This window comes from Pollicipes pollicipes, unplaced genomic scaffold, assembly GCF_011947565.3.
Source record: "Pollicipes pollicipes isolate AB1234 unplaced genomic scaffold, Ppol_2.1 Scaffold_4219;HRSCAF=4965_pilon_pilon_pilon, whole genome shotgun sequence".
Taxonomy (NCBI): Eukaryota; Metazoa; Arthropoda; class Thecostraca; order Pollicipedomorpha; family Pollicipedidae; genus Pollicipes; species Pollicipes pollicipes.
Window position 1 is genome coordinate 4,608,427 of NW_023596448.1, and position 19,843 is coordinate 4,628,269.

Genomic DNA, 19,843 nt, shown 5'->3' on the forward strand with positions numbered 1-19,843 from the left:
CGTTTTGTGTTGGAAATCATGGAACACCATGAGCGGAAAGCCTCCTCCAAAGTTTGGGAAAGACTTTGGGATCCAAACACATAAACATCGGAACCGTTGAACGTTGTGAATACGAACCGCAGGTAGGCATACGAGTTCGATTGATCTGTGAGTTGCCACTATTCGAAGCCGGTGAGCCAATGTTTTTTTACCCGCTTATGGACGTTTGTTCGGAGTTGAGCCATGACCTATCACGGTCGGATTATCAACTTAAGTTTCAGGTTGGCAGCACCGTCAGTCAATGTCTGATTCAAAAATAGAGTATGTTTGGGTGAAGTATATGTGCACTTCCACTTTAATCGATGAGCCCACGTTTAAGTCAGACCCATTCGTAAAATGGATCGCCTCAAAAAGTCCCGAGTCCAGAATGGCCATGGCCGATGGAGCCCCGGAGCCAATTCCGCGTCTGACCGGATCTCATGTTTGGCGACTGCGTCCGTGGATTTAGACCCCGCTGGCCTCAGAACTTCGTAACTTAAGGTTGGAGCAGTACAGGTACAAAGTACAGCAATCATGCACGCAGGATACCTACACACATGCCAGCATGCAAACAGTCCCGATTTGACGCTGGGGAACGCAAATGACAATCGCGAGCTAAAATGTGCGATGACTGTGCGACGTTTGTTGTTGAGCCAAACTGTGCGATGTTTCGCTGATGTACGATCCACGCTGTCCTGCGTGTGAGCTCAGGCAAGCAAACCACCGAGAGGTATCAATCCCGATATTTGTTACCAATCCCGATATAGGAGCGAACCTAAGTCAGTGGTACGTTCCAATGAAATTATGCCTGCGTCGGAGCTATAAGCATACTGTCGAAGAGTGAAACTAACCTATCATGTCGCATATATGTGAACACGTGCGTGCAATATTATGCGATCAGAAACAATCAATTCCATCAATTTTAAAGCTGGGAGGTGGAATAAGTAATGACTGCATAACTTCGTTTTTCTTACTGTTATGTGTGCCCCAGACATACTTATGGCCGAGTCATGAATATGTTAAACCAAGTCAAAGTTAAATCTGCGTAACGATTATCAGTTGCTCAGTCGTTGCGAGCAATATTGGAACACCCTGGCCCTCACCGCAAGCCCAGGAATCACTCCATTGAAGCCAGAAGTCAACTTACTTTGGGGGAGGTAACACGAGGTGTAAATAGCTTGGGCCCTGGAGCTGTCAGAGCCGCCGGGGACTATGCTTTGTCAAAAGGTGAAACTAAAGGATCAGGATCAGGACTATCAAATTATCATATCAGGACTACCGATGCCTTAAAGAACTCATCCATTACTCGCCGCGCCTGACACGCATGATCAGTCTCTTCGAACAGTATCCGTAACATGCACTGCATCGAGAGCAGCTCAACACGGAGCCTCCAGATGTAGGAGACGCTGGCGCTGGACCTGCAAGGAGTCACCCCGAGCTGGCCTGCTTGTGAGGACCACACGCCGTGTTCGTGCTCGGCAGGGTGGAGCTAGGCACTGATGCCGCGGCGGCTGTGGACGGGGTTGGCCGGGTCGAGCTGGCGCTCCACACCGCCTGTCAGCAGTTCGCCGACCTCTGCTCGAAACAGGTACGTCATCGCCGGAGCGGTAGTTTGCATTTTTCGTTTCAGCTCAGTAGCATCACCATCAACGTGTTATGAATACCCGCTCATTGCTGCGTACGTGGCGTAGTTTATGGCAAAGTTGGTCACAGACTATCCCATGTGGAATTGCGAATGTTCGCTTCGATTCCAGTGCGGATGTACTGGACGTCACCAGATACGCCGGTGCACGCACTATTCTGTACAACCCATGCGTAACGCTAGCAGACATCATGCTGGTGGACGACACACAAGGTCGTATACTCTTTTTGTTGTTGTTGATTGGTGTTTTCGGTCCAAACTTAAACACAACAATTCGTCAAGGAGCCGTCCGCTACTAGGTTACGAGGGGAGGAAGAGATTTGATGGGGAAGCGAGGTGGATTATTTGGAGGCGTGACCGAAGCGCGACAAGGGAAGGATTTTCGATCAGCGTAACGTTACGCTCAAGTGTGGTTGCAAGGTCGTATACTCCATGACCAACGGAGCGTGCGAGGTCACGTATCTGCGTATGAGAACCTCTTTGCGATTGGGAACGAGTACATCGCATTGAGATTGATGCCAGGGTGAGAGTGATAACCCTGTTATAATGGACGCGAGGTGCCGTGCGGGTGGAGAACGAGGGATTCCCATAACAAAGGTCATTTGATGTGGTTATGCAACATTAGCATACGCAATACTTGTGAAAGTTTATACAAGATGATCGCGGCGGCAATGCACTACACTTCATCGGAGTCGGGCAGCTTGAGGACCAGCGTATGATAGTACACAATGGGCAATGGTGTACAATCCGTATAAAACTTAACCTTAAGTTCTTTAGCAGCAGACGCCGAAGGACTGGCGCGCGTTCAGTCCGGCTTCTGTTTGTCGGCGGGCCGACGCCTCGCTGGCTTCCTTCGCCTCCAGCTCGCGGGTGCGCTTCATGTTCTTCAGAATCTTATCCAAGCTGGTGGACTTCTTCTTGGCGCTGCCGCGCGGCGCGGCGCCGGGCTGCCGGCGCGGCGTCTCCACCGGCTGCGCCACGTCATCGCCGCCAAAGTCGAAGTCCGACATGTCTGGCAGCTGCACAGGCTCGTCCTCGTCCTCGTCGGGCGCGTCGGCGTCGAGCGGCCGCCGGCCGAGGCAGCGCCACGCCAGCGTGGGCGGGTCGCCGCTCTCCACGCGCGCGTACAGCCGCTGCAGCTCGTCCAGCGGCGGCATCGGCTCGCCGTCCACCTCGGTCCAGCCAGCGAAGCGCTCGTCGTCGGAGCACTCCAGCACCCAGTCGTCAGTGGTCTCGGTCATGGCGACGGGCGGACACTGCCGGCAGCGCAGGTGTCAGGATACTGCCGGCACGAGGCTCGCCCAGCGGCCGCTGGCGCGCGTTCACCAGAGGCGTGGTGGGAGGCAGCTGAGAGAGTTTGGAGTGGCATAAGTTCAGCGGCCATCAGTCCTGTTTATTTGCAAATGAATCAAGTGCTGCACATAACGTAGGATGTTTTTATGTATTACAATGCAGTGATTGAACTTAGCGCACAGACATGTGACCAGTCAGCCTACATAACATTCTGAAGTCTCTTCCAAGATGGCAATGTGAATGATGTTGCAAACGAAAAAAGATATAGCAAAAAATATCCAGAAAGATCTAGCCAGTTTGGAAACAGTGAAGTTCAGAATTGGCTACTGAAGAAGACTTTGCTCTCAGAATATCCATTACACACCATCATCTTAGGCATGGTGAACAGAACATAATTGTGGAAAAATGGAAGGCTCTATGCCCCAGCTTCAAGCAGCAATACTATTTCAACACTGGATTGTTGCAGCAAAGCATCACATAAGTTGCTTTCATTGGAGGATGGCATTGTCACTTAGCAGTACACATGCCAATGTGTTCAAGCACAAGAATGAATTCCAAACATAAGCAGTCAGAAATGTGGTACTTGGCGATGTGAGACACATTTATTGTTAAGGATGACAGTAAATTGGACCTCAGTAGCATGATCAGCATTGTCACCATGGGCTATGCCACAGAAGGGATGTGGTAGGTCTGCTCCTGTATTCCCAGATTTGTAGCATTATGCCTGCCATCATATGGAAGGAAACTGCCTTAACCACCTTGAAGTCACATAACTGGTCAGTGGCAGAGCCTCTAATTGTCACATCCAGGTGTGCAAGATACCTCATAATTACATAAGTTGTTCAGTGCATTAGCAAGGAACATTATTCCATAGATGAGACAGTGGTATTAGCCATACTCCTCAGAAAAAAAACCAGGAAAATGGAGGTATAGTTTGGCTGATATTTTGGCAACATGTCTTTACTGAAACAAACACTTCTGCTTTTGTTTCGATAAAGGCATGTCACTGACATCAACTAAGCTATATCTCCAGTCTCCTGGTTTTTCCAGGGAATAAGCTAATGCTATGGTCTTATCTAAGCCTCATAATTACTAAACCCAGTGGTCATGGCCTTTTTGACATTTAGTCCAGTGCTTTTGGCATAAGAGCAGATGTTGTGCAGGAAACTCATTACATTCTTGCATCACAGCCCTGGCCCTGGCCCTGGCCATCACCATCTGATCATGACATTTCTGGGCTATAGTGGAATTAGGTGGTGAGAGTTTAGTGTGCTGCCATATCTGTTACAGTCTGTCCTGCCCTCCGACACCACATGACCTTAAGTTCCTTATGCATTTGATATGAATATCTTGTTCATGAAAGTGAATATCAGTTCATGGGAATGTGGGTGAAATTTGGAGCAAACAGCTGACTGGACCAACGTTTTAACGTGCCATTGGGCTCCCTACATCATTGGCATAAAATGTCCCACATTTTTGTTTTATTTGATGTCCATGATGCAAGGATGTGAAGACATGGCCACCACAGACAAAATTCACAGAATGATGCTCTTGTCATTGCCTAATGAGGATGGTACAAGTGGGTGGCTGGCAGGGGTGACTACCTCCAATCTTCAGGAAAGCATAGCATAAACCCAGGCACTGCACAGCCAGGTGATACTCATGCCTGGTCCCTTTCCTTTTGGAGTATGCCCCACTACTGCCATGCTACGCCATCCACTTGCAATTTCCCAGGGCCCAGTTCATCATAACTAGAGTACTTGCCTGAAGCCATATGATATGCCATCAAAGGCATATACATACACTACAAACAGGAGGTAGGCGGCATGGCACTGTTGTAACACACTTGTGACGTCAGGATCGTGGCTGAAGTCACAACTTAAATAAAACTGGGGTCCATTCATGTTTTGGTGCTACATGATGTGATCCAGATACAAACAGATATGGCTGCCCAAAGGCCACTTGTGTAAGTAACCAAATCCCAATGGTGATTATGTACTCAGCCAGTCCTGAACTGTCTGGAAGCATGCATGATTCATAAAACTGGCAGATGACTCACAAATGAGAAACAAGACAATTCACATTGGTGTGCTCCTGTACTGAGGCACTCCGGGACTATGGCCACTCAATGAAATGGCATCACTTATTAACTATGCTGATAATTACCACATTCTATGATCATAACATGCACAACACTGCTAACTAATTCCAATGGCATTACCATCTTAAGTTGCCTAGAAGGAGGAATGTGTAGGTAAAGATTCAGAAACATTATTTACCGTTGATGACAATTATTTCTCCCGCTGTTTCTTCAACACAGAGGGTGGCTCAAAATAAGAAAAACCGTCATTGTCCGCATCAGGTTTTTGAAGCAACAACCTACAACCAGCATATGAATCAAATCAAATTACACACGTTAAGGGATTCTTATAATTCCAAAGAAGGCGTGCAGAGCACCTTAGAGTGCCTAGAATGTTGACTTCACATATTAGTGACAAACTGATACAGGGACTAGGTTACGAATGCGCTTTGGCGCCAATCCTACCCCGCTCGCGTCACGTTTGTCTGCCGGGCGTGTATTGTAAACATTCATCTTCAAGTGCTTTATTAAATAACGGATGCGATATGGCTTAGCAGCGCGTTGATTCAAAACTGGATCATTTAAAGACGTGCGTTGCACGCACAAATTGCATTGCTATCTCACACAAGGCGGTTGCGCATTGGCGCAAATAGCCAATGCACTTGGACACGCCCTTAAAGCCCAATGTTTCAATAACTATTGGACAAGTGTTGAGCCCATGATGTTTGGCTGTATATATATATATATATATATATATATATATATATTTATTTATATATTTATATATATACATATATATAGATAATATACATATATATATACATATATATAATATATATATATATATATATATATATATATATATATATATGTATGTATGTATGTATGTACATCGACCCCATCATCGACCCCATCTGTCGCCATGCCGAGCCTGTGAGCGGCCGGGTTGACCGTCACCAGACCTCTGCCCTGTCCTGTTCAGTAGTGCGGTTGGCAGACAGCCAGACTATGGTGTCAGCTGGGTGGCTAATCGCGCCGGGTGGCACGTGCCACGGTTCCGTCCTGGTACGAGTTCAGCATTCTGCCATTGAAAGATACTCATTCCGGCAGCATTTCCAATCCAACATGTCCCAGCATTTTCCGGTGGGCGTAAGAGTGTTCCCAAATATAGGAGCGCCAAGCCTCCCGCGGAGGTTAATTCTGTTAGTGCATCACCAGGGGCTCATGCTCATTTTCACTAGGATGATAACCATGACGCCCCTTCTCTCTCCTTCTCTTTCCGCGACCCCCCCCCCCCCCTCTCCCCCCCCCCCCGCCCTGGCCAAAAGTGCCGCATCCTTCAGCTCCAACAGGAAATCCGTGTTTCTAAAAGATTCCCTGCATGCAAGGCTGAAGCATGAGCTTGCTGGCGGCCAGCTGCTCCTCTGGAACCGCCTGGTGACCGCCGCCGCTGCCGCAGGGCCAGGGTCCGGCGGTCGGCGGCCAGCTGCTCCTCTGAGGCCGCCTGGTGACCGCCGCCGCTGGCCGCAGGGCCAGGATCCGGCGGCCGGCGGCCAGCTGCTCCTCTGGAGCCGCCTGGTGACCGCCGCCGCTGCCGCAGGGCCAGGGTCCGGCGGTCGGCGGCCAGCTGCTCCTCTGGAGCCGCCTGGTGACCGCCGCCGCTGCCGCAGGGCCAGGGTCCGGGCGGTCGGCGGCCAGCTGCTCCTCTGAGGCCGCCTGGTGACCGCCGCCGCTGCCGCAGGGCCAGGATCCGGCGGCCGGCGGCCAGCTGCGCCTCTGGAGCCGCCTGGTGACCGCCGCCGCTGCCGCAGGGCCAGGGTCCGGCGGGTCGGCGGCCAGCTGCGCCTCTGGAGCCGCCTGGTGACCGCCGCCGCTGGCCGCAGGGCCAGGGGTCCGGCGGCCGGCGGCCAGCTGCTCCTCTGAGGGCCGCCTGGTGACCGCCGCCGCTGCCGCAGGGCCAGGGTCCGGCGGCCGGCGGCCAGCTGCGCCTCTGGAGCCGCCTGGTGACCGCCGCCGCTGCCGCAGGGCCAGGGTCCGGCGGCCGGCGGCCAGCTGCAGCTGACGGTGCTCACCGCCGACCCGGAGGTCGTCAGCCAGCTGCGCCTCTGGAGCCGCGCCGCCGCTGATCCCAGCCGCATACACGGCGTCCAGGTGGGACCAGACCGCCGCGCCCAGAGGTGCAGTCAAGGAAGGAGAAGGACTTAATCTTCCCCCTTGACTGCGCTTCTGCCTACGTAACGCAATGCTAGGCCAGGGGCCAGCGTCCACCCAAGGGAGTGGCCGGCTCCTCCCCTTATGTGCGAATTTTTTGCTTTTTTGTCATAGAGGGTTCCCAACAGCGCATTAAATAAACGTGATTGGTACCAACCGAGCTCTGGTCTGGTAACCGAGCGTAATAAAATCAGAAAATCTTGGTTGCGTCCCTGTCGGGGGCTAACTTGTCTCAGGTGCTTCGCCGAGAGAGGATTGTTTTGAAAGGCGTTTTTTTGTGCCACAAACAGGCCGGCATGGCCGCGGGCCCACCACGCCGAGCGTGTAGCCCCGCCTGGCGGGCCGCCATGTGGACATATCTATCCCGGCACGCCATACAACGCCCGCCATCGGGGCCAAAAGCCCGGCATGGCTACGGCCCACCACGCCGAGCGTGTAGCCCCGCCTGGCTGGCTGCCATGTGACAGATCTATCCCGGCACGCCAGACAGCGCCCGCCATCGGGGCCAAAAGCCCGTATGGCTACGGCCCACCACGCGGAGCGTGTAGCCCCGCCTGGCTGGCTGCCATGGGACAGATCTATCCCGGCACGCAGACAACGCCCGCCATCTGGGCCAAAAAGCCCGGTGGGCTGCGGGATGACCGTGGTGTCTGGTCTTTAGGCCGTGACTGTGGCGTATTAATTCGTCATTGGCATCAGTCCATCAGTTGTGCGTCTCGCCAAGTCATTGTCTAACAACCGATGCTGTCACAAGTGCTTTCCAATGGTATGTGAGCGATAGAACTTCTGCGCTTTGACGTGATCAGTAAGAAACAATAGGCATAACGGTTTTTTGGAAGTGTTGCGAACCTGGCCACATAAATGGTACTGCCTGGGACGTTCGCCGGTGACAATCATGGAGCTTTGTTTTAAGTTTATATATATATATATATATATATATATATATATATATATACATATATATAACCTTATTTATGATGCGATACTTAGCCAAAATTTGCTTCAAGGGGAGTGGTGACAATGTGGCATTTTCTCCAAAAATTCCGCGAATTGGGACCAAATTCCTGCGAAAACCGGCCAGTATCTGGTGTGAACCTCTTGGCTCATAGAATGGGGACGGCCCTCCTGACCCTCGTTTTGGCTACGTCCTGTTCGCGCTGCATGTTGTTTGCTGATGTAACATTCGTCTGGCACGACCATGTGTTATATCTTGAAATGCGCCCTCAGTTTTCACCATAGCTAAAGCCCCCTGCGGGGACACATTACTTGACCTTAGCGAGTTTGTGCCCGGTGCCGTAGGTGTTCTATGTGCAGAACTTTGGCGACTCGGCCCGGCTGAGACCGCCGACGTGGACTGTGACGGGGGACGTGACGCACGTGCCGGTGGACGTCACGCCTACGGACGGTGACGCTGAAACGTTTCAGCAGTACTTTCAGGTAGGTGCTCCTCCAAGGAGGGCTGTTTTGTTGGTGAGCAAACCCGTATTTTTTTATCTCACCGTTGGTCACTGGTTATGTCCGGCAGCGCTAGAGGACACTCAAGCAGTAAAAACTTTTGTCGTGATTTGCTCGAGTCCTATAATCGTTGGAGTCCATTATAAGCACGCGCGTCTTAGGGGGGGGGGGGGGAGGGGAGGACCATCAGCACATCGGCCATGCAGCGCCGCCCGCGTGTACCGTAGATCATGGACAGTGGTACGATACCTGACTGGAACTGTACCAACATTTGTGTTGAGCTGTTTCCATGCAGCTACTGGCTGGTCGAAGCCAGAGTCTGGCTTAACAGGGCGTAGCTCATCAAAGCTGGAGTAGCGGAACGAAAACAGACACACTTCGACGGCATCCCACATGTTCTGCGTGGTCCCGGTCGGCCGGACAGCGAGTGTTGCCACCGTGGCGCCCCAGAGGAACACCATCCTACATGTTCTGCGCGGTCCCGGTCGGCCGGACAGCGAGTGTTGCCACCGTGGCGCCCCAGAGGCACACCGAGTATCGCAGGGCACTACCCAACCAAATCAGGGCGCTGACCACATTATCGTTGCCATGCCTTCTACACTCGATAACGCCATGATATCAAAGTGATGGGAAGCACCGATGCTATTATTTGGTGAATCTGTACCATGTGTGTGGAACCGGCGTTTGGTCGTGCAATTATGTATGCGAATATTCGGCTTCAAGTTGCTACTGAGCCGAAACACTATAAGTCAGCTCCCACTTGCCGCAGTTCATTTCTCCTAAAGCGTGAACCATTCTGATGCGTTCGCCGGAGGGCAGAGACGACAAGCCTTCCGTGACATCTCCAACGCGTGCTAATTACTGTAATATCACGCGCTGCACACTGCTAGGCTAGCTGACAACCAGCCGCACCGCACATCGTTATTGCTTCCGCCAATCCTCCCCGCCGTTCATGTGCTGCACACTGCTAAGCAAGCTGGCGACCAGCCGCACCGCACATCGTTATTGCTCCGCCAATCCTCCCCGCCGTTCATGTGCTGAACACTGCTAAGCAAGCTGGCGACCAGCCGCACCGCACATCGTTATTGCTCCGCCAATCCTCCCCGCCGTTCACGGCAGCAACAAAGCTGGTGAGCATTATCAGTCATGAATTGCCCGCCGGTGCCGGAAAATGACAAAATTATGCAGTCAAAAAGTGCGGGTTTCCACATTGCTTACATGGTACTCATGACCCATACAAAGGCCGAGTCATGTCAGTCACTTACTTGACAATGAGCGTGCTTAGCCAGGTGTGCTCCGATGGGTTGCTTGCCTGGTGACGATGGAGGGCATCGTCTAGTTCGCTTTATTGTTTTGGCTTCCCGAAAACGTGAGGCTGGCATTCTTTTTGAATTATTCGATATATATATATATATATATATATATATATATATATATATATATATATATATGTAACAAGATACGCACATGCCTCTGGCAACGAATGATGGTGAACGGCTCCTTGGAAGCAGTTCGCTGGCGGGACGAAAATGATGCAAACAAGTGCCAGAAAAAAATGGGAGTGGATCTTCTCACTGGATCCCAAATCAGATAGAAATTTTTAGTGGCACATGACACAACATTCTGCACGCATGCGCAGATCGGGAAATTCCCCGTTGCCTATCAGGAAGCCCCCCATCATGCAACCGCCTCTGTGGACGCGGCCTCCGCCGCGCCCGTTCGTTCGCCCCCGCTCCCTCCCATTGGAGACGGCTAAAGTTGGCCGGTATTCAGCATGCGGCCAGTAGCTGCACATAACCTATCTAGCCGGAATTGAGGCCACCGCGGCTGGGGCTGCCAGATGAGACGAGCGAGTGCGAGCGGGGTGGAGCGGGTGGAGCGCCTAAAACGGCGCAGTCCCGACAGTAGATGGGGTTATCTACATGCGTTGTTGCACTGCCACCGACCGATGCATTGCCACTGACATGGTGCGGATAACATTTCTGCGGCAGTCATGGTTGCTGGACCAGTCCACGGCCAGCGAGCATGTGCGTTTACTGCTGCCGCCGCTGGAGGCGCCGCTATCGCTGAGCTGCGATCTGCAGGCGGCTCTGGTGTCGCCCCTCAGTCTGCCGTTCACGCATCGTCTTGTGCTCACCACCGAAAAGACTGGCTGGCTTGCCGGCAGCAGGGGAGGTAAGACGCGCACCGCCGTATCGATTGCTCGCTTGCTCGCGCCGCCCATGCCAACACCAATCAACGCGGCGCTTCGTGTCCACTACCAGGGCGGCGACGGGCAGCCAATGGGAACAGCGACGCCAGGTTATGTGTAGCTACTGGCAGTGTGCCACACATTGGTTAACTTGCCGGCCACCCAAATCACCCAAGCCTGATTGGCTCAGGGGGAGCCAATCTGTTCCTTTCTAGCTCGCTCCTGACGCCGCAGTGGTCGTCAAATGCTATGTGCGATTGGCTGGACGGATTGCACTGCTTGCGCGCAGGTAAACCACCCAGCGAAAGCCCACGAGCCGCAGGGCCCGTGCAGGAGCACGGGCATGCCGTGTGCGGTGTTTGCAGAAAGCCACCACTGTGTTTTGTTTGCTTGTCCTACAGGCTGGTGCTCTCGTGTTCAGTGAAGAAGGCTTATTTATTACTTACCTGATCAACTGTGTGAACCGAAGGAGCAAAATGGAATCTCGCTCCGGCCCAGCCATGTTTGAGGCAGGAATCACACCTCTCGCCCGTCAGATGGAGCTAACCTGATTGTCTTCGGTCAAACGTCGGCCTTTACAGACGGGATGGTTTGGGAGCCGGTGAACCGCAGCGCTATCTCCCATCGTGTTGTGCATTCAATTGGCAATCGAATAGCACCACAGTCACTTTTGCGTGGCAAAAACACTTGCTTTTGTGAAGGGTTGACTTAACTGTTAAGTGTACACTTGATTTAGCTGTGGAGGGTAAAACATAGATTAACTTTCATCCAGGGCATCCAGTATTTGTAAAATCCGCTGTATATTGAAGTCCACTTCTGTTCTTTGTTCCAATCCAAGTGTCATATGGAAACTTACCAAACATTTGCAAATTGGCCTTACAAGTGTTTGACAGAGATATGAGGTAGTGTGTACAGGATACTCTTCGGCACTAAAGGAACATGATGCTTATAGTGGCGCGCGTGGTTAGTTAATGCAACAATAGTTACGATAACTAGTATCCATTTATTTGCCCTGTATTCCCCTTTTACCCAAATGCATTGAGGGCTCAAAGGGGGGGGGGGGGCTTAAGTCAGTCAGTCCCCCCCCCCCCCCCCCTATTATATGGTTTGATGCCCCGCTCTTGAATCAACATTAGCTTGGCGATGTATCTGTCTGTGTGTTCTCTTGCCCTAGCACAGCCCGACCGTGGCCTTAAACCTCACGCACGCAGGTCGCCTGGTGCGTTTTGACTTGCGTGCCAGTTTCACCCGTCTCTTGGTCACGAGGCCAACATTCGATCAAATGCACCAGATTATACTGCGCGCATTGTATTCTTAATCCCCATTTACATGTGAGGCACCTTCTGCTTGCAGGGAGGCAGGGGCATAGCCAGGATCTTGGGAAGTGGGACGGGGGGGGGGGGGGGGCACAAGGATGACGAAGGGTCCCCGTTTGTTGGAACGCCTCCTCCTCACCGTCCTCATAGAATAGTAATAGATAAAGCCCGCTTCCTTCGCAAGCGGCGCAACTTTGCTTCGCTTTTGATGTTGCCTCCTTAAACTTAAACAGAAGCCAAAAGCCACCGGAAGAGAATATTCTGTCAGTGTTCTGAAGTCAAAAACTGAAGGAATCAGGCGTTAACTGTGTTGAATAAACCGCCGGCGCTGTTCATTTTACAGTCGTTCAGTAAGCTCTCTTGATGGCGTTCAGGGGCGTCGCCGGAATCTTTCGAGGTTTACAGAGATGTTTGAGGAGCCGGCGTTGCAGTCTCCTGAGGCCGTATGTCATAGACCTCGCAGCTTACACTAGGCGGCGGTCAACGGGCAAACGAAAACGATGACGTATCTGCGAGAAAAACCTTTGATATGAAATGGATTTGCGTGCTTGGAAGGCAGTTCGGCCGTTTATTTCACCCGCGGGATTGTATAATGAGAATGGTTACGAGTTAGTATTAACAACACCGCGACTGGTACTGGAACATGGTAGTAGAACTGGAAAACTAAACTTAGAGCCTAGATTTTTGGTGTGCTGTTACTGGTAATGTGTTCAGAATACAATCTGCAAATCATCAAGGTGAACTGTTTGCCCCAGTGTAGTCTGAGCGGTACGAATCGATTTGAAAGACTTTCGGGAGCCGTATTTCACGATGGCCGTGCTCACGCGCCCGGCGCCCGCCACCTTGTGTTAGCTGCAGCGGCAAATACCGCTCGGCGTGATGGAATTACGCCCCCAGCCACGGGTGTTCCTACTCCTAAGATTGCGAGCGCGCGAGCACCATCTATTTGATACCTTGTTTTTAACAGTGATTTTGAAAAGACACTGACGTTCTCATGCAAAATTGGGTTGGCTTTTTCATTTTGGCCGCATTTCGACCCACCCCGTCGAATACTAAAGAGACCGCCTGCCTGTTGCGGGCAAGGGACCCGTGAGTAGAACACAGAGGGATACGTTATCGTTCCTTCTCAGGGCTGAAAGGCCATTCTGCCCCAGTTTTGCGGTGCCTACTGGCTGTCATTTTGTCGCCACGGCGGTGCGGTCTCCTGGCCTACCCCATACCTTCCTCCTTTGTCAGACGGCCTCGACCAAAGCAAGAAGCCCTCTGGCATTCGGTGTCCAGTCCCTGTACACGCCCAGCAAGTATTGACCTGTCTGACCCAAGATCTCTTGGCACTGTGGACCCCTGACCGACGCAGGGACCCCTCGCTATTTTAGGTCCCGACCGATTCAAATCGCGGGCCTCGGCCTTGTCCTGGCTTGGGAAATGGGCCCCGGTTCGAATCGGACCCGACTGTTCGATGTTGGTGGTATTCTGGCCGAAATACAGTCGAAATCCGGACCTTCGAGCTCTCTAATCAGGCCCTTGATCGTCTGTTCCGGACTGCCTTCCGAGCCTGTCAGGACCCGAGGGGCTTGGGCACGTGCCCCCTGTGTTGCCCTGCCTGCACCCTGCGGGGAGAGGTGGCCTAGTCACCTCGGGACGATCACATATTTTGTGTTGTTTTTTATCTCCCATGCTACTTGTATTTCGAGCTTTGATCTCGTAACCAAACGTTTCATTTACAGAGAAGCTCCTAGTTATTACACGGAAGTGCTAACCGTCCTCACGCATTTCCTCCGGCTTTTCGTCTGCGGATGAAAGCATAACATGTCGCCTTTCGTCATTAAGCGTGCTTCAAACTCCTAACGAACACGTTTTATCCAATTAAGACCCAAACGTCTCTGCCGCTGACTCCTCGTGTTTTCGGGCCAGACGATCTGGCCGTGGTCCTGTGGAGTACATTACTGATGATGTTGCGTTTGTTGGTTGTTGGGCGACAGATGTTCTTTGCAAGATAACCGCTGAACGTGTTGATTTGATACAAGCCTTCTTTTTTAGTGTTGTCTGGCTCTTGCAGTAAATTGTGTCGCAAATAGCGTCCAGGAAAAGCAGGCTTATCCTTCTGCATAGTGCATGGTAAGCTTCTATTTCTAAGGTTGGTTGTTCACCATGCTGAATGAGGAGATCCTCCAAAAGAGCGTGGGCGTGTCGGCGAAGGCGACGCGGCTGTCGTGTCTGCTGCAGAGGTGGCCGTGCACCAGCTGGAGGTGACGGGCCGCGTGCCCCGATCGGGACTCTGCCAGTCCGTCGTCCACGGCGAACCGCTGCTGCTGCGCCCCACCGCCTGCTGGAAGCTCAGCTGGCAACAGCTGGTCACCAACCGGCAGGTGCCCATCACAGACTGCCCAGGCGCTGGATACGTCACAGACCGCTCAGGTGCCGGACCAGACACAGACTGCCCAGGCGCCGGACACGTCACAGACTGCCCAGGTGTCGGACACGTCACAGACTGCCCAGGCGCCGGACACGTCACAGACTGCCCAAGCGCCGGACACGTCACAGACTGCCTGGGCGCCGGACACGTCACAGACTGCCCAAGCGCCGGACACGTCACAGACTGCCCAGGTGTCGGACACGTCACAGACTGCCCAGGCGCCGGACACGTCACAGACTGTCCAGGCTCCGGACACGTCACAGACTGCCCAGGCGCCGGACACGTCACAGACTGCCCAGGCGCTGGATACGTCACAGACCGCTCAGGTGCCGGACCAGACACAGACTGCCCGGACGCGGACGCGTCACAGACTGCCCAGGCGCCGGACACGTCACAGACTGCCCAGGTGTCGGACACGTCACAGACTGCCCGGACACCAGACATGTCACAGACTGCCAGGACCTAGACGCGTCACAGACTGCCCGGGCGCCGGACACGTCACAGACTGCCCAGGCGCCGGACACGTCACAGACTGTCCAGGCTCCGGACACGTCACAGACTGCCCAGGCGCCGGACACGTCACAGACTGCCCGGGCGCCGGACACGTCACAGACTGCCCGGACCTGGACACGGCACAGACTGCCCGGACGCGGACACGTCGCAGACTGCTGTCTCACTGTTGAGACTGGGCGTGCGGCCGGCCCGGCTCGGGTGACCGCTCAACGACGGGACCGGAAAGAAACATGTCTGCATGCCTCCGGATGCGTGTCTCCACACGCCTTCCGGCCCTTATTCGGTGAGGTGACGTTCGCTTCGGTGTGATGGAAGACAGCAACGACGCCTAGCGTGATGTTCACTGATTGTGGACTGTTCATGTGTTCAGATTCGTAATATTTTTAGGCTCGCATTTTAGGTGAAGCTGCATGGTATTTTCGTGTGTTGGCCTAAGCCCGGAAGGAAAGGAAACGAATTCTGTGCGCCAGTTTATCCGCCGTGATTGCGTGTATGCGTTCGGGCCGTATGTTCCACCCGCGTGATTCCTGTTCTGGATGGAGCCGTCGAGCTCTATAAAGCCCGCACATATGTAAGTGGCTGGCACTGCGCACATGGACGAAGACTGCCACTGCACAGAAGCATGGTTGCCTGCCGAAGCTTGTTAACGCTCGCAACTGATAAAATGAACGAAATGCAATTATAAACCCGGCGATCTCCGAGCATCTGTTTGGAGGCTCATTTGCAGATAAAATGGTCATCTTCATGTAATTGGTTCACCGCGACAATGGCTGCACCTTGCTGACAGGGATTTTAGCTCCCTCGCGTGGCGTGCGTTATTTCCAACCTTTGTGCACCAATTCCAGAACAGGTTGAGATTGCGCCGTAAATATGCCAACATTGTTGTGAAGCTGGAATAGGCCGCGGTAGCTCCGAACAATGACGTGACGAATTTGAATGTGGGCTCCTACATTTACGTAGTTATTGCTAGTTCAACATGTGTTTCAGAAGTTTGTTTAAACATGCAACAATGCATTTTACCGTCACGCTGAGTAAGGCTAGGAAAAGGCGCCGGATACGGAGTCTGTTCGGAGCTGCTGACTGTCTGTGGCGCCCCTGCAGAGGCTGTGGAGCCTGTGTTCGGAGCTGCTGACTGCCGGAGATGTGCCGCTGGCGCTGCTGACTCTGTGCTGCCGCTGCAGAGACTGTGGAGCCTGTGTTTGGCCCTGCTGACTGTCTGTGCCGCCGCTGCAGAGACTGTGGAGCCTGTGTTCGGAGCTGCTGACTATCTGTGCTGCCGCTGCAGAGACTGTGGAGTCTGTGTTCGGAGCTGCTGACTGTCTGCGCCGCCGCTGCAGAGACTGTGGAGCCTGTGTTCGGAGCTGCTGACTATCTGTGCTGCCGCTGCAGAGACTGTGGAGTCTGTGTTCGGAGCTGCTGACTGTCTGCGCCGCCGCTGCAGAGACTGTGGAGCCTGTGTTTGACGCTGCTGACTGTCTGTGCTGCAGCTGCAGAGACTGTGGAGTCTGTGTTCGGAGCTGCTGACTGTCTGTGCTGCCGCTGCAGAGACTGTGGAGCCTGTGTTCGGAGCTGCTGACTGCCGGAGATGTGCTGCTGGCGCGGCTGACTGTCTGTGCCGCCGCTGCAGAGGCTGTGGAGCCTGTGTTCGGAGCTGCTGACTGCCGGAGATGTGCTGCTGGCGCGGCTGGCCGGCGGCAGCAGTCGGCCGGACGTGTCCGGCCACTTCGCCCTCATGCCAGGTCGGTGCCCTGACCCGAGCCCCGGGGCAGGTGGCGCAGTGGTTAACGCGTCTGCGTTAACCACTGCACGCCTAGGAAGCCAAAGGTACGGGGTTCGGTTCCCCGCGGTGCCCGCGCTTCCTGCCGGGGTGAAAGGCAGGCGACGCCATATAGCCTGAGCAGCTGATTGCGTCGTAAAGCCCTAATGACGAATAACGACGAATGACCCGAGCCCTGACCGGGGCCGATATGGCCGTGATTGGCGCCGCACGCCGTGGGGACCCGTTCAGTGGCGCCGTCCCGTGTGGTGCCGACATCAGCGCCACCTGGCACGGACCCGCTCCGGCAGGCGGTCCGGACCGGCGGCTCCGGTAGGCGCCGGCCGCACGCCGCCCCGGAGCAGCGCCGCCGCCCGCTCCACCCATCCGTCGGGCTTCTGCTGCTGTGTAGACGCGGGAGTAGACTGCTCGCGCCTCGTTCGCCCTCGCGGTACTCATCAGAATCGGTCTCGCTCCCAGCCGACAGATCGCAGGCGCGGAGCCTGTGTGGATGCTATGCCTCTGTCCGAGCTCGCTGAGTGTGCCTGTGGATGGGTTCGTCTGGGTCCAACCGCCGGCGGTCATCTCCCATCAGAATATCACGCGTCTTCCGCACGCTAACCAAACCTCGTAGTCCTGGTCGGGCGCACACTGTTGTGCTAAAAAATTAACCAATGTTTCACTCCTGACCCGCCGGCCTCGGCCCTCGTTCATCACATGGCCTGTTGATGGAATTGTGATTGTTTGCGGTCATTCTCGTCTTATAGACGTTGCTCTGTATTGTGTATGGCTCATCGAGCTAGTGAGCCACTGCGGAGCTGTGATGATAGTGAGGGAGTCACCGAGCGGGGTCGGTGTGTCTGTGGTCCTGTCGATGGGTGCCGGGGCGTGCTGTGCGGGCCGGGGCGGCGCGAAGTAGATGGGTGTCGGCTGTGTCTGTGATCCTGTTGATGGGTGCCAGAGTGTGCTGTGTGGGCCGAGGCGGCGCGAGGTAGACCTGCGCCGGTGGGGAGGTAGGCTCGGTATTGTCTGTGGCAGAGAGCTAGAATCGCTTTTGAACTAGGGTGGGAGTGAAAAATTCCGACGCAAAAAGACCGTGCGGGAGTGAAAAAATCAGTTCACAAAAGATGGAACTTATGAGCTCGTGACTGATGCTTCAGCAAACAAAGACATCTATTGCAAGTTGGCATGGACGCAATATCAGAAACCTGACATAACTTTTGTTTTTTAACATCTTAGGCTCTTAAAGTGAAACAGAATATAATAAAGCATAGTAATTTCATGACAGTGAAATGAGCATGACAGATTATGGACACCAATAATTTGATGCTGCACTTTGCACTTCCCTCCACGACACTTTTATCACAAAGCAAAGCAAAGGAATTCAATAACAAATTAAGAACAGAATATTCAACAACCATAAAACACTCAAACAAAAAACCTTGGCCTTCTACACATCAGCCCATCACCAAGTCGAACACAATAGACATATCTCTGGCTTTTGTTAAGATGGGGTCAGGGAAAACAAACATTTTGTCACTCTTTCTTACAAAATGCCAATGCTTATTTCCATGAAAGTAGCCTAACGATGCCTAATCTAAAGAGGCCTTACTTCATCTCATCCTGTCCAACCTGTTTATATCACAGCAACAGTTGTGAAGTACTGATTTTTGCACAATTCCTATTGCCACTTGCCATGCACCTAACCAACTTGACCTAACTTAGAGTAGCCCATATGTTGTACATCATCTCAACTCACCTATCTGTCGACAGCAGCACTTGTGATAAAAACATGATATAACTATTTTTTGGCTGGTTTCAACTTGCATTTCTATTCAGTTCATTTGTGTATGCTTGTTGACATCAGACAAAGTTGACAACGCACAAATCAAAACACTTTAAATGACTCTGAACACCTTATTTTGATTGCCATGGTTAACCTATGTCAAGGGCAATAATGGGTATGCTCCACAAAACAATCTCTCTTCTCCAAAAATAACACAACTTTTAGATGACCATGCCAGTATTGCCACTTGTCTTTTCAGCTGCAGCAAATACATCTATAAAGGCTTATTTATTCGTATTTAATGACAAAGTTTGACATGTTGCTTCACATTTCAAATGGAATGGTCTGACTATATATTACATGCTAATATTTGACTCATATTATAATTGCTATGCAGCCTAGAGTATCCCTGTGTTAAAAATGTAGTGCGTACATGCAGTGCAGTCATTTGCCAGACAGCAAACCATGACAACTATAGAAAACAACTGGTTAAAGCAACCATGAGGGACCGCTTCAGGAAATTTGGGGCAACTAATCAAGAACATGGAATCAAGTAAGCCCATTACATGCCTTGTGGCATTATAATTGGTCTTATGACAAAACTCGATTGATTGAAACAGAAAATGGCTAACTCTGCTTACGAGTCATGCGTTGAAAGCATGTAAGGTAAGCAATTACTTTGTTCACAGGAGACTTACTGGCTTCTTCCTGCTCCCCAAGCCAAAAAGTCAGTACCTTTTGCACGGTTTGCTGGCAGACAGAGTCATCCCACTCGCCCCCCAAATATAAATATAAGTCATGCCCACCAACGTACGGAATTAAAAAGCGAAACAAGAGGTGTGCATGATAAACATCTCCAGAGGGCAGAATTTCGCCACCAAACACTTCTGTATTAGCTGCGTCAGGTCTGTCCCAAAGTTCTGTATGGCAGTTTTAGGATGGCCTTGTCAGGTAGCCTGGTGAGCTAGACGCTCGAAAGGCTTAGATTTATCATTATTGAGCACCGCCATGAACCAAAAAAAAACGGTTAAAGGAGGGTTTAACAGGGCAAAAATGCCGGTGAAAATGAGTTACGTGCTTCAAATTGTCTCCTTCATTCCCTGGGAATTGTTCACTCTTGGGTGCATATCAAACATATTTTGGGCGGCTGGCGAATTAATCCAATT

At 52.5% G+C, this 19,843-nt stretch overlaps 1 protein-coding gene across 1 annotated transcript; it reads right to left on the reverse strand.

Annotated features, from left to right (window-relative positions):
• Positions 1–2,433: 2,433 nt before the first annotated feature.
• LOC119095697 (PAXIP1-associated glutamate-rich protein 1) lies at positions 2,434–5,445 on the reverse strand. Its single transcript, XM_037218553.1, has 2 exons — positions 5,233–5,445; positions 2,434–2,916 (listed from the first exon to the last, which is right to left on the reverse strand). Exon 2 carries the CDS (start codon positions 2,899–2,901, stop codon positions 2,434–2,436), a length of 468 nt encoding a protein of 155 aa, XP_037074448.1. The 5' UTR covers positions 2,902–2,916; positions 5,233–5,445.
• Positions 5,446–19,843: the final 14,398 nt, after the last annotated feature.

What these genes read in the sequence shown, in the direction of transcription:
- LOC119095697 (XM_037218553.1), bottom strand. Translation starts at nt 2,901, where the DNA reads ATGACCGAGACCACTGACGACTGGGTGCTGGAGTGCTCCGACGACGAG.